Below are 18,765 nucleotides of genomic sequence, written 5' to 3' on the forward strand. Positions count from 1 at the left end.
GCTTATGTTTCTCTGGCATCTAGGATAGTGCTTGGCCTTCAATAAACATTTTCTGAATAGATAAATACACGAATGACAGAATAGCTCATTCTGTTCCACTGACTTAAATGCCACTTTTATCATATATTATCATATATTAAGTTTCCATGGGACAAAAGGGCCCAATTCTGTATATCGTCAATCTTGCTTTGTCAGTCTATCACTGCTTCATTTACTAAAGCATTGTAACATGGCTTGGTATCTGTTAGTTACTCTCAGGATTTCCATTTCAATTATGTCTACTTGATCATATCTTCTTTAAAATGTATTAATATACACATAATACACATTTATTTGATCTGTGTGTTTTGAACTTTAATAGCTTATCTGAAGGCACTACTTTTTAATGCTTAGGCTTTTAGGGCTATCTCATGTTACAGAGCTTGAAATTTAATTCATTAATGTATCTATTTCCATATATCAAATTTAAGGGCTTGATCCATCTAGGTATTAATGAGAGAAAAAGAAATGGAATTCCGAAAGTGTTGTACAGAGTTACACTGCCACACAGCATAAAAACACAGTGCTGTCATTTTCACTGCTCATGAGGCAGCGTTGGATATCACTCTGAGCCAAAACCAGATTCTAATTGGAGAAGCAAAAAAGGCACTTATTTTAAATATCCACTGCTTTGAACACAAACGTGACCAAATTTCCTATCTTTGTCTCTTTCTTTTTTTTGTGTGAGGAAGAGTGGCCCTGAGCTAACATCTGGGCCAATATTCCTCTGTTTTGTATGTGGGACACTTCCACAGCATGGCTTGACAAGCAATGTGTGGGTCCACGCCTGGGATCCAAACCCGTGAACCCTGGGCTGCTGAAGTGGAGTGCGCAAACTTAATCACTATGCCCCCAGGCCAGCCCCTCTCTCTCTTGCTTTTTAACAGCCATATTTCTTCAGCAACAAGTCCAGGCTCTTCACCCACCTGTCTATTAGGTTTTAGTCATCCCCCAACCCTCACCCTACCAACACCTTTTAAAGCATGGTTGAACACCCTCCCCCTTTTAAACCAGTTGTATCTTTTGAGTTGTTGGAGCTCTGTGCCTGTTTTAGTCACCTCTTTTGTTCTTGAAACAGTGATTAAACTCCCCAATACTGCCTCTTTGTGAGTTCTTCAGGTCCTTCCTTTCGGCATTTTTGTTGCATTTCTTTTTTTAAAGGGCATCCCATGAACTCTTCATATTAGCTGCAAATATTATCTTTCAATTTTTGAATGTTGTTTTAAGAGACGCTTAAAATATTTATGTACTTAAAGCTATTATTTGTGATTTTTCCCCCTAACAGTTCTAAGCTTGAAAAGTTCTTTTTATCTCCAAGGGACTTGATATTCAGTTACATGGTTTTGCTAGTTTTTCCTATGGTTCAATTTTTCAAATTTAACTCCTTAATCTAACTTACGTTTCCCCTCCTTCCCCAAATATTGGCACCTATCTCAAATACAATTAATAAATAATTCTTCCTTTCTCTAATGATTTGTGGTTCCTTCTTTAATATATTTTTACTTTTTATATTTCCTGGCTATTTGATTTCACTGAGACCACAAATCAAATGTCATCTCCTCACATGACCTGATAATATGCGTTTTTTCCCTCCAAATTTAATCTTAGTATGTCTTACTGTACTACCAAAATTTTCTGAGAAAGTTTAAGTGTTCTTATTCCCACTTTTAAGAGGAAGGCTTTTAGGTGAGAGTAGGGATCAATTCCATGCCAGGTTGCTCACATTTTCCCTGTAAGAGTTCCCACCCTAAGCCATACTGCGGCTGTGGCGTTTGAGACCCATCTGATGCCAGGGATCGGCAAACCAATCGGGTGGAGTGTGGGGAAGAAAAGAGCAGCATTTATATTGATATTTTTATCTAATCCTTTACAAGCTTCTGTTTTTATATATCTTTTATAATATAGTTTTTTTAATAATTCATACAGTATTATGACATCACTACGTAACTGGAATTTATAAATAATTTACAGAATAATTAGAGATTTGTGTTTAATGTGTTTATTTTTTAACTCATATGGATAGGTGATCAGAAGGTCACTGCATCTGCACTCCTCTCAACTATAAACTGTTTTCTTGCCCTAAGCTAGCCCGTGCCTCTTCCACAGCCCTGTTCCTCCCACTGCAGTCCCGGGAACGGCTGCTCCATAACCAGCAAACTCCCCTACATCTCCTCAGATTCCTTCTCCCTCTGTCTTGACTGAAACATCATGTCACTTAAAGAAATCACTTTATTTGCCGTCCTCTCAAGTGTGATATTTAATTCTCTTCCATTCCTCCTATCTCGAGGTTGGCAAGCATGATTGGTTTTCTCTTTGCATCCCAGTGCCACTTATAGTATTCTCCCAATATCTTCTAAACACGTTGGTCTAGGGCTCACGCTACGCTCTTCCACTTGATCTTGTTATGCTTGTAATTGCCCATGGACCTCAGGGTGCTTCCTTCTTCTTCCATCCTCTTGAAAAGTTTGCTGTTTACATGGACAATCCATCCTTGAGGCAGAGACTGCTAGCTGTCTACCCACATCCTTCCTTCCTATCTTCTTTACTAATAAGACCCCTACATTATTAGGGAGCAGTAACGTACCTAGCCAAAACAGTACATTTCCTAGTATTCCTCAGAGCAAAATATGGCCATGTAACTAAGGCTAATATCACATAACCAGAAATTGTTGGAAGAGACTTCTGGCAGTCGCCTTGAAAGGAGGAATGACAGCAGGGGAAAGACCTTACTGACCCTTTCCCTTTCCTCCTCCCTGCTGCCTAGAATAGAAATGCGATGACTGAAACTCTAGTAAACATCTTGGACCACAAGGCAATCTTGGAAATGGTAATCATGTGCTAGTTTGTACATCTGAAATTGGAAAGAGCTTCGGTCCCCGATGACTTCATGGAATTGGCACAATGGCACTGGGTACTGCCAACATCAGATTTTCTTTTAAATGAGGAAGTAAATCCTCATTTTACTTAGCCATTGTTATTTTGGATTTTCTGTGATAAGAAAGAAAATTTAATTCTAACGCAAACACAGCATCATGTTCTCAATTCTTTTTTTAAAATTGTATTTTTAGATCCTTTGTTTTTGTTTTTTGAGGAAGATTAGCCCTGAGCTAACTACTTCCAGTCCTCCCCCTTTTGCTGAGGAAGACTGGCCCTGAGCTAACATCCGTGCCCATCTTCCACTACTTTACACGTGGGACGCCTACCACAGCATGGCTTTTGCCAAGTGATGCCATATCCACACCCGGGATCCAAACTGGCAAACCCTGGGCAGCCGAGAAGCGAACGTGTGAACTTAACCGCTGCGATACCAGGCCGGCCCCCATGTTCTCAATTCTTATCAACTGTGATCTCCAATAATTCTATGTGCTCTCCCTTACATGCCAGTCATTCCATAAATAAATTACCGTCTCAAACTGCTATACCTCCAAAATCAGTATATCAAGCACCCACTCTAAACACAATTTCCTTTTCTTCCAACTTTAAACTATGCCTATTACTACAGGCTTCCAGTTCACTGGTGTCTCCCTACTTCTTCACTACAATGTCTTTTCTCTTTTAACTTCCCTCTGCAACCAGCTTTGATTTTACAATATATCTTTCTAGAACTTCATTGCCCTATCTCCTTCTACCCTTAAATCTTTTTATTACATCCCTCTGGCAAAAGCTGACTCATACATAAACCCAACTATCCTCTTTCTCTATGCCTACATACAAGCAACAGAGCCCACTGGCAGATTAGCATCATTATAAATACCAAATTATCAATATTGCCTTCTCAACCTCCCAAATTATTATTTCAAATGTACTTCAATTTCTTTAAAACAACCTGACCCAAATACACAGACTGATAATTGAATAGACACTAATTTATTCACTATCTACATACACTATTGGCCAATACAAAACATGATAATGTGAGGAAATACAGTACTGACAATGACATTTCCCTAAGAGGTCTTATTTTCCAATCCTAGTAGGGAACTCTATATGCATCCTACCATCTGTGGAGTGTGGTTAGCTACTTGGTAGACCAGCTTTGGGGATAAATGGCTATCCAGCACAGGAAATAGCCCAGGTAATAAAGAACTGAGACTGATTCCTAGATTCACATTGGCTTCACAGGCAGCCATCTCAGGACTTAACCATTAAGAAAATATGCAGAAAATTAATTCAGCACTTTCTTGTTACCACGTGAAAGTGATTATTCCTATGTAAAATGTGCAATTCTCAGTTTCTGATTTGTTACTCTTAACTATTTCTACTGTTGTTTATAATAAAAATGGACATTACCTATATCTCCTTTGAAGCAAAAATCAAATTATTCCCAATTCACTATCATCAGACCATCATCCTCCCTTATAAGACAAACATAAACGAATATCAGCTTCTTGTCCTTTAAAAGGTAATCTTCATACAGATGGCTGATACTTGAATATAGTATAGTTTGCAATACAGCTCACTGGTTTTGCCTACATGCATTTTTTCCCTTGTTTTACATGCATGTTTAGTTTTCAAAATTACACGGACATTATTATACGGTAACACTTTTAACTGATGAACTGAAAGAATCATCTCAGAATTGGGAAGATTTAAGATAAAAATTGGCCTGGCTTTTGCATTTTTGAATATCTTATGTGGTTTACAATTCTTAATAAAATTAATGAAAGTGAAAAGACCTTAAATCTACTTATGAAAATTAATAAGTACACTAAAAGATCTTTTTGCCATGAGGGATGGAAAAAAGGATCACTTTGATATAGAACTCTGTTCAACACAAGTAATTCATTGTAGCATCAGCAGTATGACGAAAAATTAATGTCTAACTTGGAAAATTACCTCCTAAAACAGAATAAATGTGTAGCTAAAGTCATCTATAAGAAAATATATTTGATTTATTTCATCAAGGAAATGTGCTTATTTTTATGAATAAATATTATTTGAAGTTGAGTAATGAGGCACATTTGCAAAAGGATAAACTATTTTCCAACCTAACTTTAATTTAATGTGAGGCATTTAGGAGACAAACATTTACTCATCCTGAAGGTATGCCTAATTCAAAGTTCCATAAAATCTAAATGTTAATTCTAACACATCTTTACTTATACATGAGAAATACGAAATGCATGATATAAACACATAAAAGATATATAAAAGCAATTGTGAAGAGTGATGCTTTAAAAGGTTAAATAAATGTGGCAAATAGGAATCATTATGACACATATAGATGCTTAAAAGCAAATTTTATTCCAACAAACAGAACTGAATATACTGCGGTATTCCTAAGTATATTATAAATGCCTGCTATATGGTTAGCATTATGTTTTGTGAAGGAACTCCTAAAGCAAAGATTAAAAAGAAAGTATGGACAAATGTCTATTAATAAGGGTACTTATTCCACTCATTCTCTTCATTGAACAAATATCTTTGAAGCTCCTGTCGTAACACAGCAGCTTTAAGAAAAAGTTAGCTACTCCTGAATTCCTACTAAAACACTGTGCCGGTCCATAGTAAACATATAGGGGTAACCTTGAGGCTCAGCTGAACACGGCCACGTGTATGTGTAGGGGAAAATTCCGCAAGGCCACACAAAGAATTTCTTGAGCAGGAACTGTGAGCTGACTGGCCCCGAGGCACACACGGGGCTGGGATGCACTCATGTTCCAACCACCAGACTGCACAGGCCTCGATGCTTACCCAGGATATTTCCTACTTTAAAATTTCTTTTATGACAAAATGACAATTAAGAAAATTAAAATGCTTTCTAGTGTTTATGGCACACCTATAAGTAAAATGTATGAATCCACAGCCAAGGACAAGAGGGGGAAAAGAAAGCGAAGTTCTTAGCTTATATGTGAGGTGGTATAGTGGACTGTGGCAATTCATTGAAAATGCTAGAGAAATCACTAAAAAAATAACACAGAGAAATCTAATAAGCCCTCAGTGGAGGTACCAGAGAATCCAAAGTGCCTCAAAAGAGAAACAATAACTGAAGTTAAAAAACATCTAAAAACCAAAAACCCTTGAGAAGCCTCAGAAAAATAAATGACAAATTGAATGAAAGCAGGAACGTATCAAGCATTGAAACCTCCTATATATAACCCTGTGCTGCTTAAGAGTATGTGAGCTTTCACTCTGAAAAATCAAACATAATTGTCATAAAAAGAGAACCTTACCAAAGACACTTTAAACTTGCATGGGGACAGCTAAGGCAGAGTTGCTTGACTCCACTAACCCTCTCCCTTCAACCTTAAGGACAGGTTGAGAGACTAAAAATGAAAGGATTTAATCAAAAAAGAAGGAACTATTAAAATGACTACTGATTACAAATAAAATTCATGTTTGCATACGTCTGCAAAAATAAACATAAGGTAAATGAATGGACTGCTCATGGATACATTAGTAGTCCAACTTTCTGTGTTATTATTAACCTGTCATTGCTTCAGTAAAGTACCCTGAGTCAGTCTATAATAAAAAAAGATGAGCACTTAAGACAACAGGACTATGGGTTCCAATTAATCATACGGATCCAGAAATCAGCAAAAAAGGGAAAAAACTGCTTATCTTTATTGGCTTATTAAGCTTGTCTGACTGGCTTTAAAAAGTCCAATTTCTGTGTGATTAACAACAACAATAAAAAATAATAGGCAACTGATTATTAATCCCAATACCCACATGGCTTACTACCATCAATAAAAAAATCCAACACTATTTAGCCTTTAAACGAAATTAAAATTTTACACTTATATGTCCTATAAAATCTCAGCATTGAAATAACCATATGTACTTACAACTTTCTGAACAACTCTATTTAATTTTCCTATGATCATATAAACAAACAACTCTCAAAGAACATTCATACACTTCAAATGAAAGTCTATTAATTGTACAATGTCACCCCCTAGAGGAAACTTTAAAAAACCAAACTTGAAACTTTAAATGTTTAGTTACTTAACCAAATTGAAAAGGAAGGAATCATTCTGGGTTTAGCTTTATCTACAACACCAAATCTGACAGAATAAAAATATTTATCATATACTGTCCACATTTAGATACGACTCAAATATTTTCTGACTTTACGAAAGAACAAAAAAAAGAGAAAGACATGGAGCTCAGAGATGTGTAATACCATCAAGGCTGTCCTCTATCCTTACTAGGAATCTCCAAGATTACTGCACTGGCTTTTTGCCTCCCTTTCATTTTTCACCAATTTAACTAGTCTCTTTACTCTCACTCACTCTGTAACTGGTTTTCTAATTACTACCTATTATCAACAATTGTCCACATGACCCTTTCTCATCTTGCATCTGTCATTCAGGTCCTGGTTCCATCACTTACTAACAGAAGGACCAGGATGATCGAGAGATTCAAATCAGATACCCTAAAGAAAAGCATTGTTAAAAAAGACAAGAGCCACACGAACGTTAGTTGTCTGGCCTCTTTATTCAGTGACAACTACACGGACATAGTTCCTTCTAGGGACCACTACTGCCTTAAAATCTAGGTCAATTTAACAAACACTTTTTGAGCACCTTTTCTGTAGTGTGTAAATCTCTCTAGTGGCCTAGCACTACCTGGCACACTAAATGAATAAAGAGCACCCAGCAGGGTGCAAGCCTTCTTAAATTTACAGTCTAGAAGAGAGAAGAGGGCAATGAAAAGCAATTAAGGTAAAGCCACACAAGGCACAACGAGGACATAGAGAAGTAGCACCTTAAAACTAGGGCGTTTAAGAGAAGGCCTCCCAGAAAAAAACATATTCAAGCTAGTACCTTAAGGATAAAAACGGAGTGGGCGTAGTGGGGAAAGGAAGAGGTGTCCAGGCGGAGAGAACAAATGTTGGAAGGCTTGGAGGAGATAAGAGAAAGCAAGGAAGCTTCCAGAAACAGAATGCAATTCACTTTGATTAAAACTACAAATGATGACTCTCAGTTCAAATGAGGAGCGGTCGCTACAGGCACTTACACTTGTTTCTGATAGACTGTGGAGCTACTAAAGGTGACTTTAAAAAATTTTTTACTTTTAGTAAAGGTTTTGTTTTCAAATTTTTTATAGTATGAAACACATCCACTTACAGCATATAAAATATAAAAAAAGACAATCATAAGAAGAAACACCATCCATGAAACTAAAGCCACCATTTTTTTCTCCAAACATACATAAAAAAAAGTTCAGATTATAGTACATATACAATTTTATACCCTGTATTTTCATGTAAACTTTTCCCTATGTTACAAAGGATGATTTACAACTTTTAAATGATTACATTGCTTTCCACCCAGTGGATACACCATAATTTTACCTAACCATTTCCATAACGATATAGCTTTAGGTTGTTAGTTTGACACAAATGTATAAATAATCATTCAGAGGATTCTGCATAAAGCTCTTAATATATTTGTGATTATTTCCTAAGCACAAGGTTTTCAAAACTACAATTCCATACATTTTGCCAAAATGCTTTCAAAAACTTTGTACCAATTCACAGTCACGACAATGAAGATTACACCATATATTCATTTACACTGAGTTATAATTTTACAGTCAAAAAGTGATATGCCATTTTAACTTACATTTTTACTTATTAAGCTGAAATGTTAATAATTAGTATTCCCTCCTTCAGTAGTTGTACATACATATTCTTTGTCCCTTTAGCTACAGGGATCTTAGGGTTTTTTTAGAATGGATTTGAATGAGTGCCTCCAGTATCAAGGATACTGGCCCTTGTCTCCCATCCATTGGAAATACTTTTTCTTAATGGATTATTTTTTAAAATTAATTGTACTGTTTGTGCGACACAGAATTTTTAAATGTCTACAGTCAACTCTATCATTCTCTTACTCTGGGTTTTTTTTAGAGCATTTAAAGCAGATCTTTCTGGTGGCAACAGGCGTTACCCGTCCAAAGTAGAAACTAGGAAGCAATGTCAACAGCTCAGGTGTAAAGTGAGGGCATGATACCAGAGAAACTGAGGAGATGATTACATTTTAAAAATGTGATGACTAGTTGATTGTGAGAGATATGAGGGAAGGAAGAAAAGATTAAGTTTTTAATTTCTAGCTAACAAATTTGAAAATCTGACATACAGAAGATATTCTGGAAAACTTTAACATATCAACATTGGCTCAAGTCAAATTTTTTAATGGAAAAAAAGTTGATATATATATAGAGAGGAACTTCCCCCAAAAGGCAAAAAGTTCTGCTTTATCTATGACTTCTTTTTTTAACTTAAAGAAACAGAGAAATCTGCTGCCTTTTCACCCAAGTCAGACCTGAGAAAAAAGAAGCAATCTTTTCAACAATATTTAGGAAACCAGCATAACATTGTTACTAAAAATCTGACAATGACGATACTTACAAAAAAGAAAAAGCTGAACCAAATTCACTTAGTAAAATTATTGGGGGAAAAACACAAGAGAAGATAAAATAGACTAGGACATTAAGAAAAATACACAATAAAATAAATAGACTGGAAACCAAAAGCATGATAAAAAAAGGAAAAACCTGGGGCTGGCCTGGTGGCATAGTGGTTAAGTTTGTGCATTCTGCTTCAGTGGCCCGGGGCTAAGAGGTTCAGATCCCAGGCATGGACCTCCACACTGCTCATCAGGCCATGCTGTGGTCACTTCTCAAATACAAAACAGAGGAGGACTGGCGCAGATGTTAGCTCAGTGACAGTTTTCCTTACCAAAAAAAAAAAAGAAGAAGAGAAAAAAGGACAAACTGGGCACCACCAAAATCAAACACTTGTGGTCTGTGAAACCGTGCTTTGATGACAAAAGACAAGCAACAGACTGGGAGAAAACATTTGCAAAACACACGTCTGATCAAGGACTATTAACTAGAATATATGAAGAAGCCTCAAAATACACTGGAAAAAAAGAAAGAACAGAGGGAAAAAACATGAAAAGACATTTCACTGAAGATATACAGATAGTAAATAGGCATAAGAAAGGAGGTTAACTTCAGTAGCCATCAGGAAAATAAAAATTGAAACTATGATGAGATATCACCACACCTATCAGAATGACAAAAATAAAAAACTGACACACCAAATGCTGGGGAGGATGCAGAGCAACTGGTTACTCCTCACTCATATGCTGCTGCTAAGAATATAAAATAGTACAGTCAGTGTGGAAAACAGTTTACCAGCTTCTTGTAAAACCAAAAATGCAATTACCATATGTCCCAGCAATTGTACTCTTGGCCATCGAGCGCAGAGAAATGCAAACTTATGTTCACACAAAAAAATCATACATGAATGTTCATATCCGCTTTATTCATAGTAGTAACAAGCTGAAAACAACCTGTCTTAGTCCATTTGGGCTGCTATAACAAAATACCGCAAACTGGGGAGCTTATAAATAACAGAAATTTATTGCTCACAGTTCTAGAGACTGGAAGTCAGTGCCCACATGGCCAGGTGAGGGCTCTCCTCCAGGCTGCACTCGTGGAGGGTCCACCCTTATGGCCTAAACACTTCCCAAAGGCCTTACCCACTAACACCATTGCCTCTGGGAGCTAGGATTTCAACATGAATTTGGGGGAGGGACACAAACAGTCAGACCACAGCATAACCGTAATGTCCTTCAACGGCTAAATTGTTAAACTGTGGAATACACACACCATGGAATACTACTGAGCATTAAAAAAGAAACAAACCACAGATACATGCAATGACTCAGATGCTCTCCAGGCAACTGTGCTGAGTGAAAAGAGTCAGCTCCATTGGTTACATAACCATGACTTCATTTATATAACACTTTTAACATGCTACAATTTTAGAAATGGAGAACAGGTGAGTGGCTGCCAGGGGACAGCAGGCCCAGTGGAAGGGGAGGTAGGTGTAGTTATAACAGGGTAACATGAGGGAGTTTCAGGAAACTGTTCTCTATCTTCCCTATGGAATGAGCACAGGTCTACACCTAATAAAGCTGTCTAGAACTAAATATGCACACACACAAATGAATACACGTAAAATTGGGGAAGTTTAGAATAAGACTGCTGGATCGTACCAATGTCAATATTCTAGTTGTGATACTATACGACAGTTTTGCAAGATATTACCATTGGGCACACTGGGTAAAGGGCGCACAGGGTCCCTCTGTTATTTCTTACAACTGCATGTGGATCTACAATTATCTCAAAATAAAAAGTTTAGTTAAAAAAAAAAGCTAATGGGATTCTTTCCAGGAAGAGAGGGATGTTTCAAATATGAGTAAATTCAACAATTTGTTATAACTTACTACATTCGAAATTTCAAAGTAAATAATAAGCATATTAGCACTTCAATAAATAGTCAAAAATTAATGTGCTCTACAGTATTTTAACACTTATTCCTGATTTAAAAAGAAAACAAAGACTAGACAACTTAGAAATATAGTAATATTAACGTAACAATTTAAAAAATGATAAAACACTAGAGTATTCCCATTGAGGCCAGAGATAAATCACCTTTGGAAATCATGAAATAGTAGAAAAGAGGCCCAACGGGCACATCCTATGATGACATATGTATGACTTAATCTAAAATCCATTATAAACATAGCAAGGTAACAAGTTTTAAATTAGAGTGTTGGAATTCTTCATTACATTGCCTTACTGTAGTGAGAGCAAGTTAGAAAGCTATAAATTACTATATACTTCATTTATTCAGTCACCAGATAAAATTTACAAATATCCACCATGTCTTAGGTACTGCATAAAGAGTTAGAGATTCGAAGATCGTCAATGTAAGACATACCTCTTGCTCTCACAGAGCTTACATTCTAGTGGAATATTAACAGAGACAGCATTCATTAAACATGTGTGAACACCAATTATGTGCCAGGTGGTGAAAGACAGCGAGGTATCAATCCTTGTCCTCCAGGAGAACCCACAAGATTGAAACGTAAACAGGTGTTTATAACACAACATGATCCAGATGAAGAGCACACTGGGACAATTTCTAGACCATCCCTGCCTTGTGAGATCGTGAAAAAGCAACCTGCTAAAAGGAAAATCTGTACTGAACCAGTAAGAGTAAGTTAGTTAGGAGGAAGTCAGAGGGGATTCCAAGCAGAGAGCAACACACATACAGCATCAGAAGGAAAAGAAAACATGGAGCTTCTACAATCAGCAAGTAGTTTAGCAAAATAATCTCAAATTTTTTTCTCAAAAAAATTCTTCCTTGTTCTAGGAAGTTAGGAAATTTTTGTATCCTCTAAGATTACAGAAATGTATCCCTTCAAACATTTTTAAGTTGACATCTATCCGTGTTCATCAGAAGTTTAAATGAGTATAAAAAATGTAATTTCTATACATCAAATATTGACATCTAAAAATTATATCACTCTTTCAAATGTAAATATCCTAGCAATTTGGTATCTATCATAATCTATTTTAAAACACAAAAAGCTCTTTTTTAAGAGTCAGAAATGTTACAGAGTTTTCTTTTAACTTGTATTTCCACTTCTTATCCTATAGAATTTATTATAAAGGAATATATTTGTATGCTCAAAAGTCCTAATGTGATTATCTTATCGTACCTCTCTGCAATAAAAAGTGTATAAAAATTGAAATTTAAATTTTTACAAAATTTCCAGTTAGATAAGGTGCTAAGTATTAAAATTTTTCTTTTGGAATGGAGTTCTTGCAATTATACTTGATCAAAACAACATAAATGTTATCTATTTTAATAATCCTTACATATAAAAAGTAAAATTTACTGGAACTGCATCTTATAATGAATTAAATCACATATCTATGAATCAGTATAATTTACTGTCATAATAAACCAGCTTGGTTCCATTCCTACTTTCATTTTTATGAATTTAACATGGGAGAAAATTCATTCACATAAAGCAACAGATAAGAATGGAAGTTTTGTCACAACAAAATCATTGAATTCTTTAAATTCCTTCTGGGTTACATGCTAGAAAGCATATAATCACCTATTACCAAATAATATTTTTAATAATCTTAGCTGACATTTCAATTAGGCCTGCCTCAAAAATTGTTTTAAAACTGGAGAAGGATTTGTCATCCCACCTTAGAGTACTCTTTTTCTCAATTCCTGTGAAGTATACAAAAAAGATCTTACAAAGATTCATCATTTTCTTTCACTCAGAGGGTTCCTATTTATGCTAAGACATTGAGACAGGATTGGGAAAACTGAAACACTATTCATTTCAACATACTCCGGCAAAAAAAAAAATTAAATTGTTTTTATCTGATCACTTGTTTTAAACGTATTTCTGAAGAGACAAAAACCTCAGAGTTGAAGATTTACCTCATTTAAAATAAGGAGAATATCTACCATACTACATAAATGGCAAAACCAGTTGTTAACGTCAAACCAATCAGCCAATGGAGGCTTACTTTTTCAGAAAAATATGACAATTTTCCAACTCAAATAAATATGTTAACCCGTGTCGCCACATGCCTCATCCCATTTCTGAGTTCTAATTCTAAAATTTCAATAAGCCACACACCCTTACATGAGCTTGTCACCTGGATGAAACAAGGCACTGTCCCCTTCACCATTTCTCTTTTGCTCTTATCTCAGGAAAGATATTCTTTAATAATGAACAGACAATGAAGCGCTATAAGGTCACTTCATGAAAACTCTTATCCCATTTTTGGAATTCAGAACACTGCAACACACGCCACTTTTCAACATGAGGCATTATCCTTAACAAATATATGTATAAGTGTAACAGACTCTGAAAGACAGAATTTTCCATTATGGTCCTTCCACGTCCTTGTCCCCACACCCTCGTGCATATGACTTTGGCCCCAAAAACCAAAGGGACCTTGCTCCTCCGCACCCATCTGGATAAAATCCAAAGGATCAAACAATGGCTGCTAACACATAAGAACAATTCTCCTTCTGAGATTCATTCTTGACCAATTACTTCTGAAAGGAGACAAAATCCAGGTGACTCCCCCATCCTCCTTATAAAATGTTCCATTCTCTCTCCCCGAATTAGAACGCTTCTTTGACATCCTTTCTCACGCCTGGCATTTTCAAATAAATGCTATTCTTTGCTCTGATTTTCTTCCAAACAAGACAGGCTAAAACAGGAAGCGCCACCTAATACCTTAATTAGCGGAGGCTTCACTAACACCAGTAATTTGAACTGTTCCTTTTTTCTGGACACCCCACAGGTTTTCCAACCTTCCTCCCCAGCGCAATACACCATAAAAATACTCGTGATGCACGATGGTGTGCCTTTCTTCTTAAAGCAGAAGGGCGATGTGAACAGGATGGGGGGAAAGAGAAGCAGCCTACTCTTCTGTTACCCTGACCAAAGGCTTCGCCAGGAAAGAAAACAAATGGAAGGTGAAAATTGGGAAACTGATTCCTGTAGAACTACTTGAACACTGAAACTTGAAGAACACTGGGTTAGTATGTCTATAAAACAAATTGCAAGGAAAGAAACCACCATGAGCAGTCTTCTGTGAAACCACAAATATAGTAGCTACAGGAATTATCAGACAGCAAATCTAAGTAAATATTTTTAAAGCACTTAAAGAGATGAGTGTTTAAAAAATATAGGAACAGGGGCTCGCCCCGTGGCCGAGTGGTTAAGTTCGCGCGCTCCACCGCAGGCGGCCCAGTGTTTCGTTGGTTCGAATCCTGGGCACGGACATGGCACTGCTCATCAAACCACACTGAGGCAGTGTCCCACGTGCCACAACTAGAAGGACCCACAACAAAGAATATACAACTATGTACCGGGGGGCTTTGGGGAGAAAAGGAAAAAAATAAAATCTTTAGAGAAAAAAAATATAGTAACAAAAAACTATCAGAAATGGCTAAGCCAATTTGAAAACAAATAAAAGAGAGAATATCTAGAAATAAAAAATGGAAGTAGAAACTCAATAAATGGGTTACACAATAGGAGATATGGAGGTGAAGACAGACGTCAAGAAATTACACAGAATGTAGCACAGACAGAGACAAAGGGATGAAAACTATGAAAGCATTAAGAGACAAAGAGGTTAAAGGCAAAAAATGCAATACGTGTCTAAACACAACTTGGAGAATAGAGAGAACAGAGGAGAAGAAACATTTGAACAGCTAATAGTAAAGAATTTTCCAGAATTGATGAAAGATACCCATCTACAGATTAAGAAGGCAAAGTCCCAAACAAGGTACACAAAAAGAAATCAAGGCCTTGCAGATCAGCATGTAAATCATAAAGGAAGAGGCTGATAAATTGGCTATATTTTAAAATTAAGAATGTTTGGACATCAAAGGACTTCATAAAAAGAGTGAAAAATCAAATTGTGAACTTGCAGAAGACATTTGCAATGCATATAACAAAGGATTAGTATTTGGATTAAGAAAAGACAAACAGCTAAATAGGAAAACAGTCCAAAGCAATAAATAGGAATTTCAAAAGGGAATCACAAATGGTTCATTAACATATGAAAAGATACTCAACCTCATTAAGACTCAGAGAATTGCAAATTTCCCCCCAATGAGACCCCATTTCATGCCCACCAAATTGGCACAAATTTAAAAGTCTAATAACATCAAACGTGGTGGGTACATCAGTGTTCATTTTATTATTCCTTAAACTCTATACACACGATATATGTTTTGAGTTTGCATATGTTTCATAACAAAAATACTTCTGAAGTGCCACCTGGGCTTCAATAAAAATGTCTGCTCATGACCCTGCTGAGAGCATTTCAGTGAACTAATGGGCACAAACACCAGACTCAACGGGCTGAAAAGGTGCAACAAGACAAGGATGTAAAGACAACTACAGACAACAATTTCAAGCTTATCTATGAGGCTGGGCAGACAGGACTTTGGGGGAATGTCATAGTCAGAGCTTCTATTTTTTTATTTTTTAAATAAAGGAAACTGGGACAAGTTTAGAAAGAAACAGCAAAAGGGAGAAGATAATGACACAGGAAATAAAGGGTCCCTGGGTAATCACAAAGGTATACAATACAGAGCCCATGAACAGGATTCATTTTAGACAGGAACAAGGGTTCCCATGTCATTGTTGTAAGAGATCACCTCTTTGTCCTTATCACACCATTCTTCTTGCTCTATCCACTCCAGTCACAATGGCCTCCTTGATCCCCCTCCATGCAAGCCTCTGCCTCAGGACTTTAGTACCTGTCATTCTCTTTATGGAGAACACTCTTCCCCAGATGATGCGAAGCCTACCTTCCACTCCTTTCAAGTCTTTGCTCAGATGAGAACCCAGGGAAATCTTTCCTCACCACCTTGAAAGAGGAGTCTGCTCCGCACTCCCTACCACCACGACTCTTGGTGCTCCCTGTTCTCTTTCTCTGCTTTATTTTTCTTCCCAACATTATAATATTCTATACAATAGATTCATTTTATTGTTTAGTCCTCCCACTCCATTGCATGTAAGCTCCATGGATGCAGGAACTGTAGCCACAGGACCCAATAATGCTTGATACAAGCAGATGCTCAATAAACACATGCTGAATGGATGACCAATGATCCCTGCTTGACGAACCTGAAGAACAAGTATAACGGATTTAACGCTGTAAGAGTTGAACAGAATGAGGTAAAGCCTAGAGAGTAATCAACTTACTGCCTACAGAAGAGAAGACGACTGAGTTAGATCGCGAATCACGAGTGGTTTGCCAAGTGGAGAAAAAGGGGAAACATTCCAAGAAAGTGAAGAACGTGGAGGTTGGAAAGAGCCTGGAACATCTGAGAAATGAAAATGGGGTACACAGGGATGACAGTGGGCAGGGGCGACCGCGGACCAAATCTTAGCTGACGGTATACCATTCACAACAGGGGTCACGGTATAGTGAGCTTCTCAACTCTAAAAATCCTTTTCAGACGATCTACGGCGGCTCAGTTGTTTTATCTGCAGTCAAGTTAGGGTAGAGAATATAAAATAAACTTCACATGAAACTACTGGAACTACTCTCTTCGCTGCAAAAGAAAAAGTTGAAACAAACGTAATCGGTGTTTTCCACCAACTGTAGATCATACGCATCACAATCGATCAGAAGGACAGCAAGACCACCAAGCGTCTCCACCCCAGGCATCACCTAAGTGGAGACTGAACATTCTCCTGGGTGGGAAGGAGCGGTCTGGACGCAGGACGGGCTTGCTCTGCAGCAGACGCCCTCCATCAACCCCTGCTGAGTTTCTGGACCCGCCTGCACGGCCATAACGGACTGCGCTTCTCCTCCGTTCCCGATCAGCCTGTCTTCCTTTGTCCCCATCACCAGTGTCTCTGGGCCTTGCCTTCGCTTTCGCTGCCACTCCCTCAACCACCCCGGTTATCTTCAGGACGCCCCGGCGGAGGCAGGAGCTCCGCGTCCACACGGAGAAGACCTCTGGGCAGAGAGCCGGAGCTCACGGGCCCGGGCCGGCGGTTCGGGAACCCCGAAGCCAGCGCGGGGGAGCACCGCGCCTCCCGAGCGCCGCCGCTCCGGGGCCCGCGAGGGGCGGGGAGGGCCGCGGAGTCCCCAGGCTGGGCCCGAGGTCAGAGCTCGAGTCCAGAGCCCGGGGCGGGGCCTGCCCACGAACCGAGGGGCGGCGCGGGGCGGCGGGGGTCAGGACGGGCGCGGCGACTCGGGGACTCACAGTAATAGGCCACCACAGGGTCCCGCTTGTCATGCTCCTGAGCCGTCCTCAGGTGATGCTGGATGCTCTTAAACGGGGTCGGCAGCGGGGGCAGCCCGGCGAGCGCGGCCATCTCCGCTCCGGGACTCACCACTTCCTACTCGCGCGCCACAGACACTTCCGCTTCCGACCAGGGGGGTCACGGCCCCGAGCGCGCACGGCCAGCCCCGCCCATTCCCTGGTTGCTCAGCGACGGCAAGTCAACTACGGATCCCCAGCAGGACCAACCTCGGTGGGCTGGGCTCGTGCGCGTTCAAGGCTGAGCGGCTCAGCGCTTAAGACACCCGCGCCCTCTGCTGGGAGGAGGGAGGAGAACTTCTGCTTTGTTTTACTTTTTCCTTTCGTTGGTCCCTTCCCCTCCCCTTTTTGTGGCAAAAAGCATAGAAAAGGAAAAACAAAAAGAAAATGTTTTGTTGATTGGGAGAAAGAGTAAAAGTGTGAATTGCTTTTGGCATCATTCAGGAATTATTGCTTCCAATTCCCCCGATCTCAGAAACTTACATTCAGTTCTTGGGTAAGATGAGAGATGATAGGATTAAATTTTTAAATCCATTCTTCGATATTGACACATTGGATAAAATAACCAGACGCTTTTTCAGCTTACACACTAAACACATATCGGTTAAAGAAAATTGAACTTTTGTTCTGAACTGGATAGCGTATACTTCAGTGAATGAATAATCTGTAGGTCGTTTATTTCTGGAGAGTGATGAACAGTTTGCAAAGTATTTCGACGTTATCTTGTCAGTGCAGGAAGGCGTGCCCGTGTGCTTCTTGCTCAGAGCTGCTGACTCGTGCCATCCAAGTTTCCTTCTCCCATCAATGACCTCAATTCTCTTTTTCCTCTCCATCCCACAGTTTCATCTATCAGGACTTGACGCTTTATTTGCTTCCTTCAATAACTTCCATCTTTCTTTCTTTATTTTATCTCAGTCTCCAGTTTTGAGAGTTCATCTTGAAAAACTAGTTTTCTCTGAAATCCCACCATCTGCAAGAAACAGGGTCTCAAGCTCTGAAATTTCTCTGTCTTCTCTTCTCTAACCAGCACCCCTCTCCGCCTTCTTTATCCCTGCTTGGAGAGTCCATTACCTTACTCTGAGTCTGGCTTT

General features: G+C 38.6%; 1 protein-coding gene across 1 annotated transcript in view; it reads right to left on the bottom strand.

Annotated features, from left to right (window-relative positions):
• VTA1 (vesicle trafficking 1) overlaps nt 1–17,766 on the bottom strand; it is a 73,733-nt gene extending 55,967 nt beyond the window's left edge. The window contains exon 1 of the mRNA XM_046670269.1: nt 17,618–17,766. Within this exon, the coding sequence (XP_046526225.1) occupies nt 17,618–17,729 (112 nt within the window). The 5' untranslated portion in view covers nt 17,730–17,766. The remainder of the gene's footprint in view (nt 1–17,617) is intronic.
• Nucleotides 17,767–18,765: the final 999 nt, after the last annotated feature.

Source organism: Equus quagga, chromosome 8, assembly GCF_021613505.1.
Source record: "Equus quagga isolate Etosha38 chromosome 8, UCLA_HA_Equagga_1.0, whole genome shotgun sequence".
NCBI classification, from domain to species: Eukaryota; Metazoa; Chordata; class Mammalia; order Perissodactyla; family Equidae; genus Equus; species Equus quagga.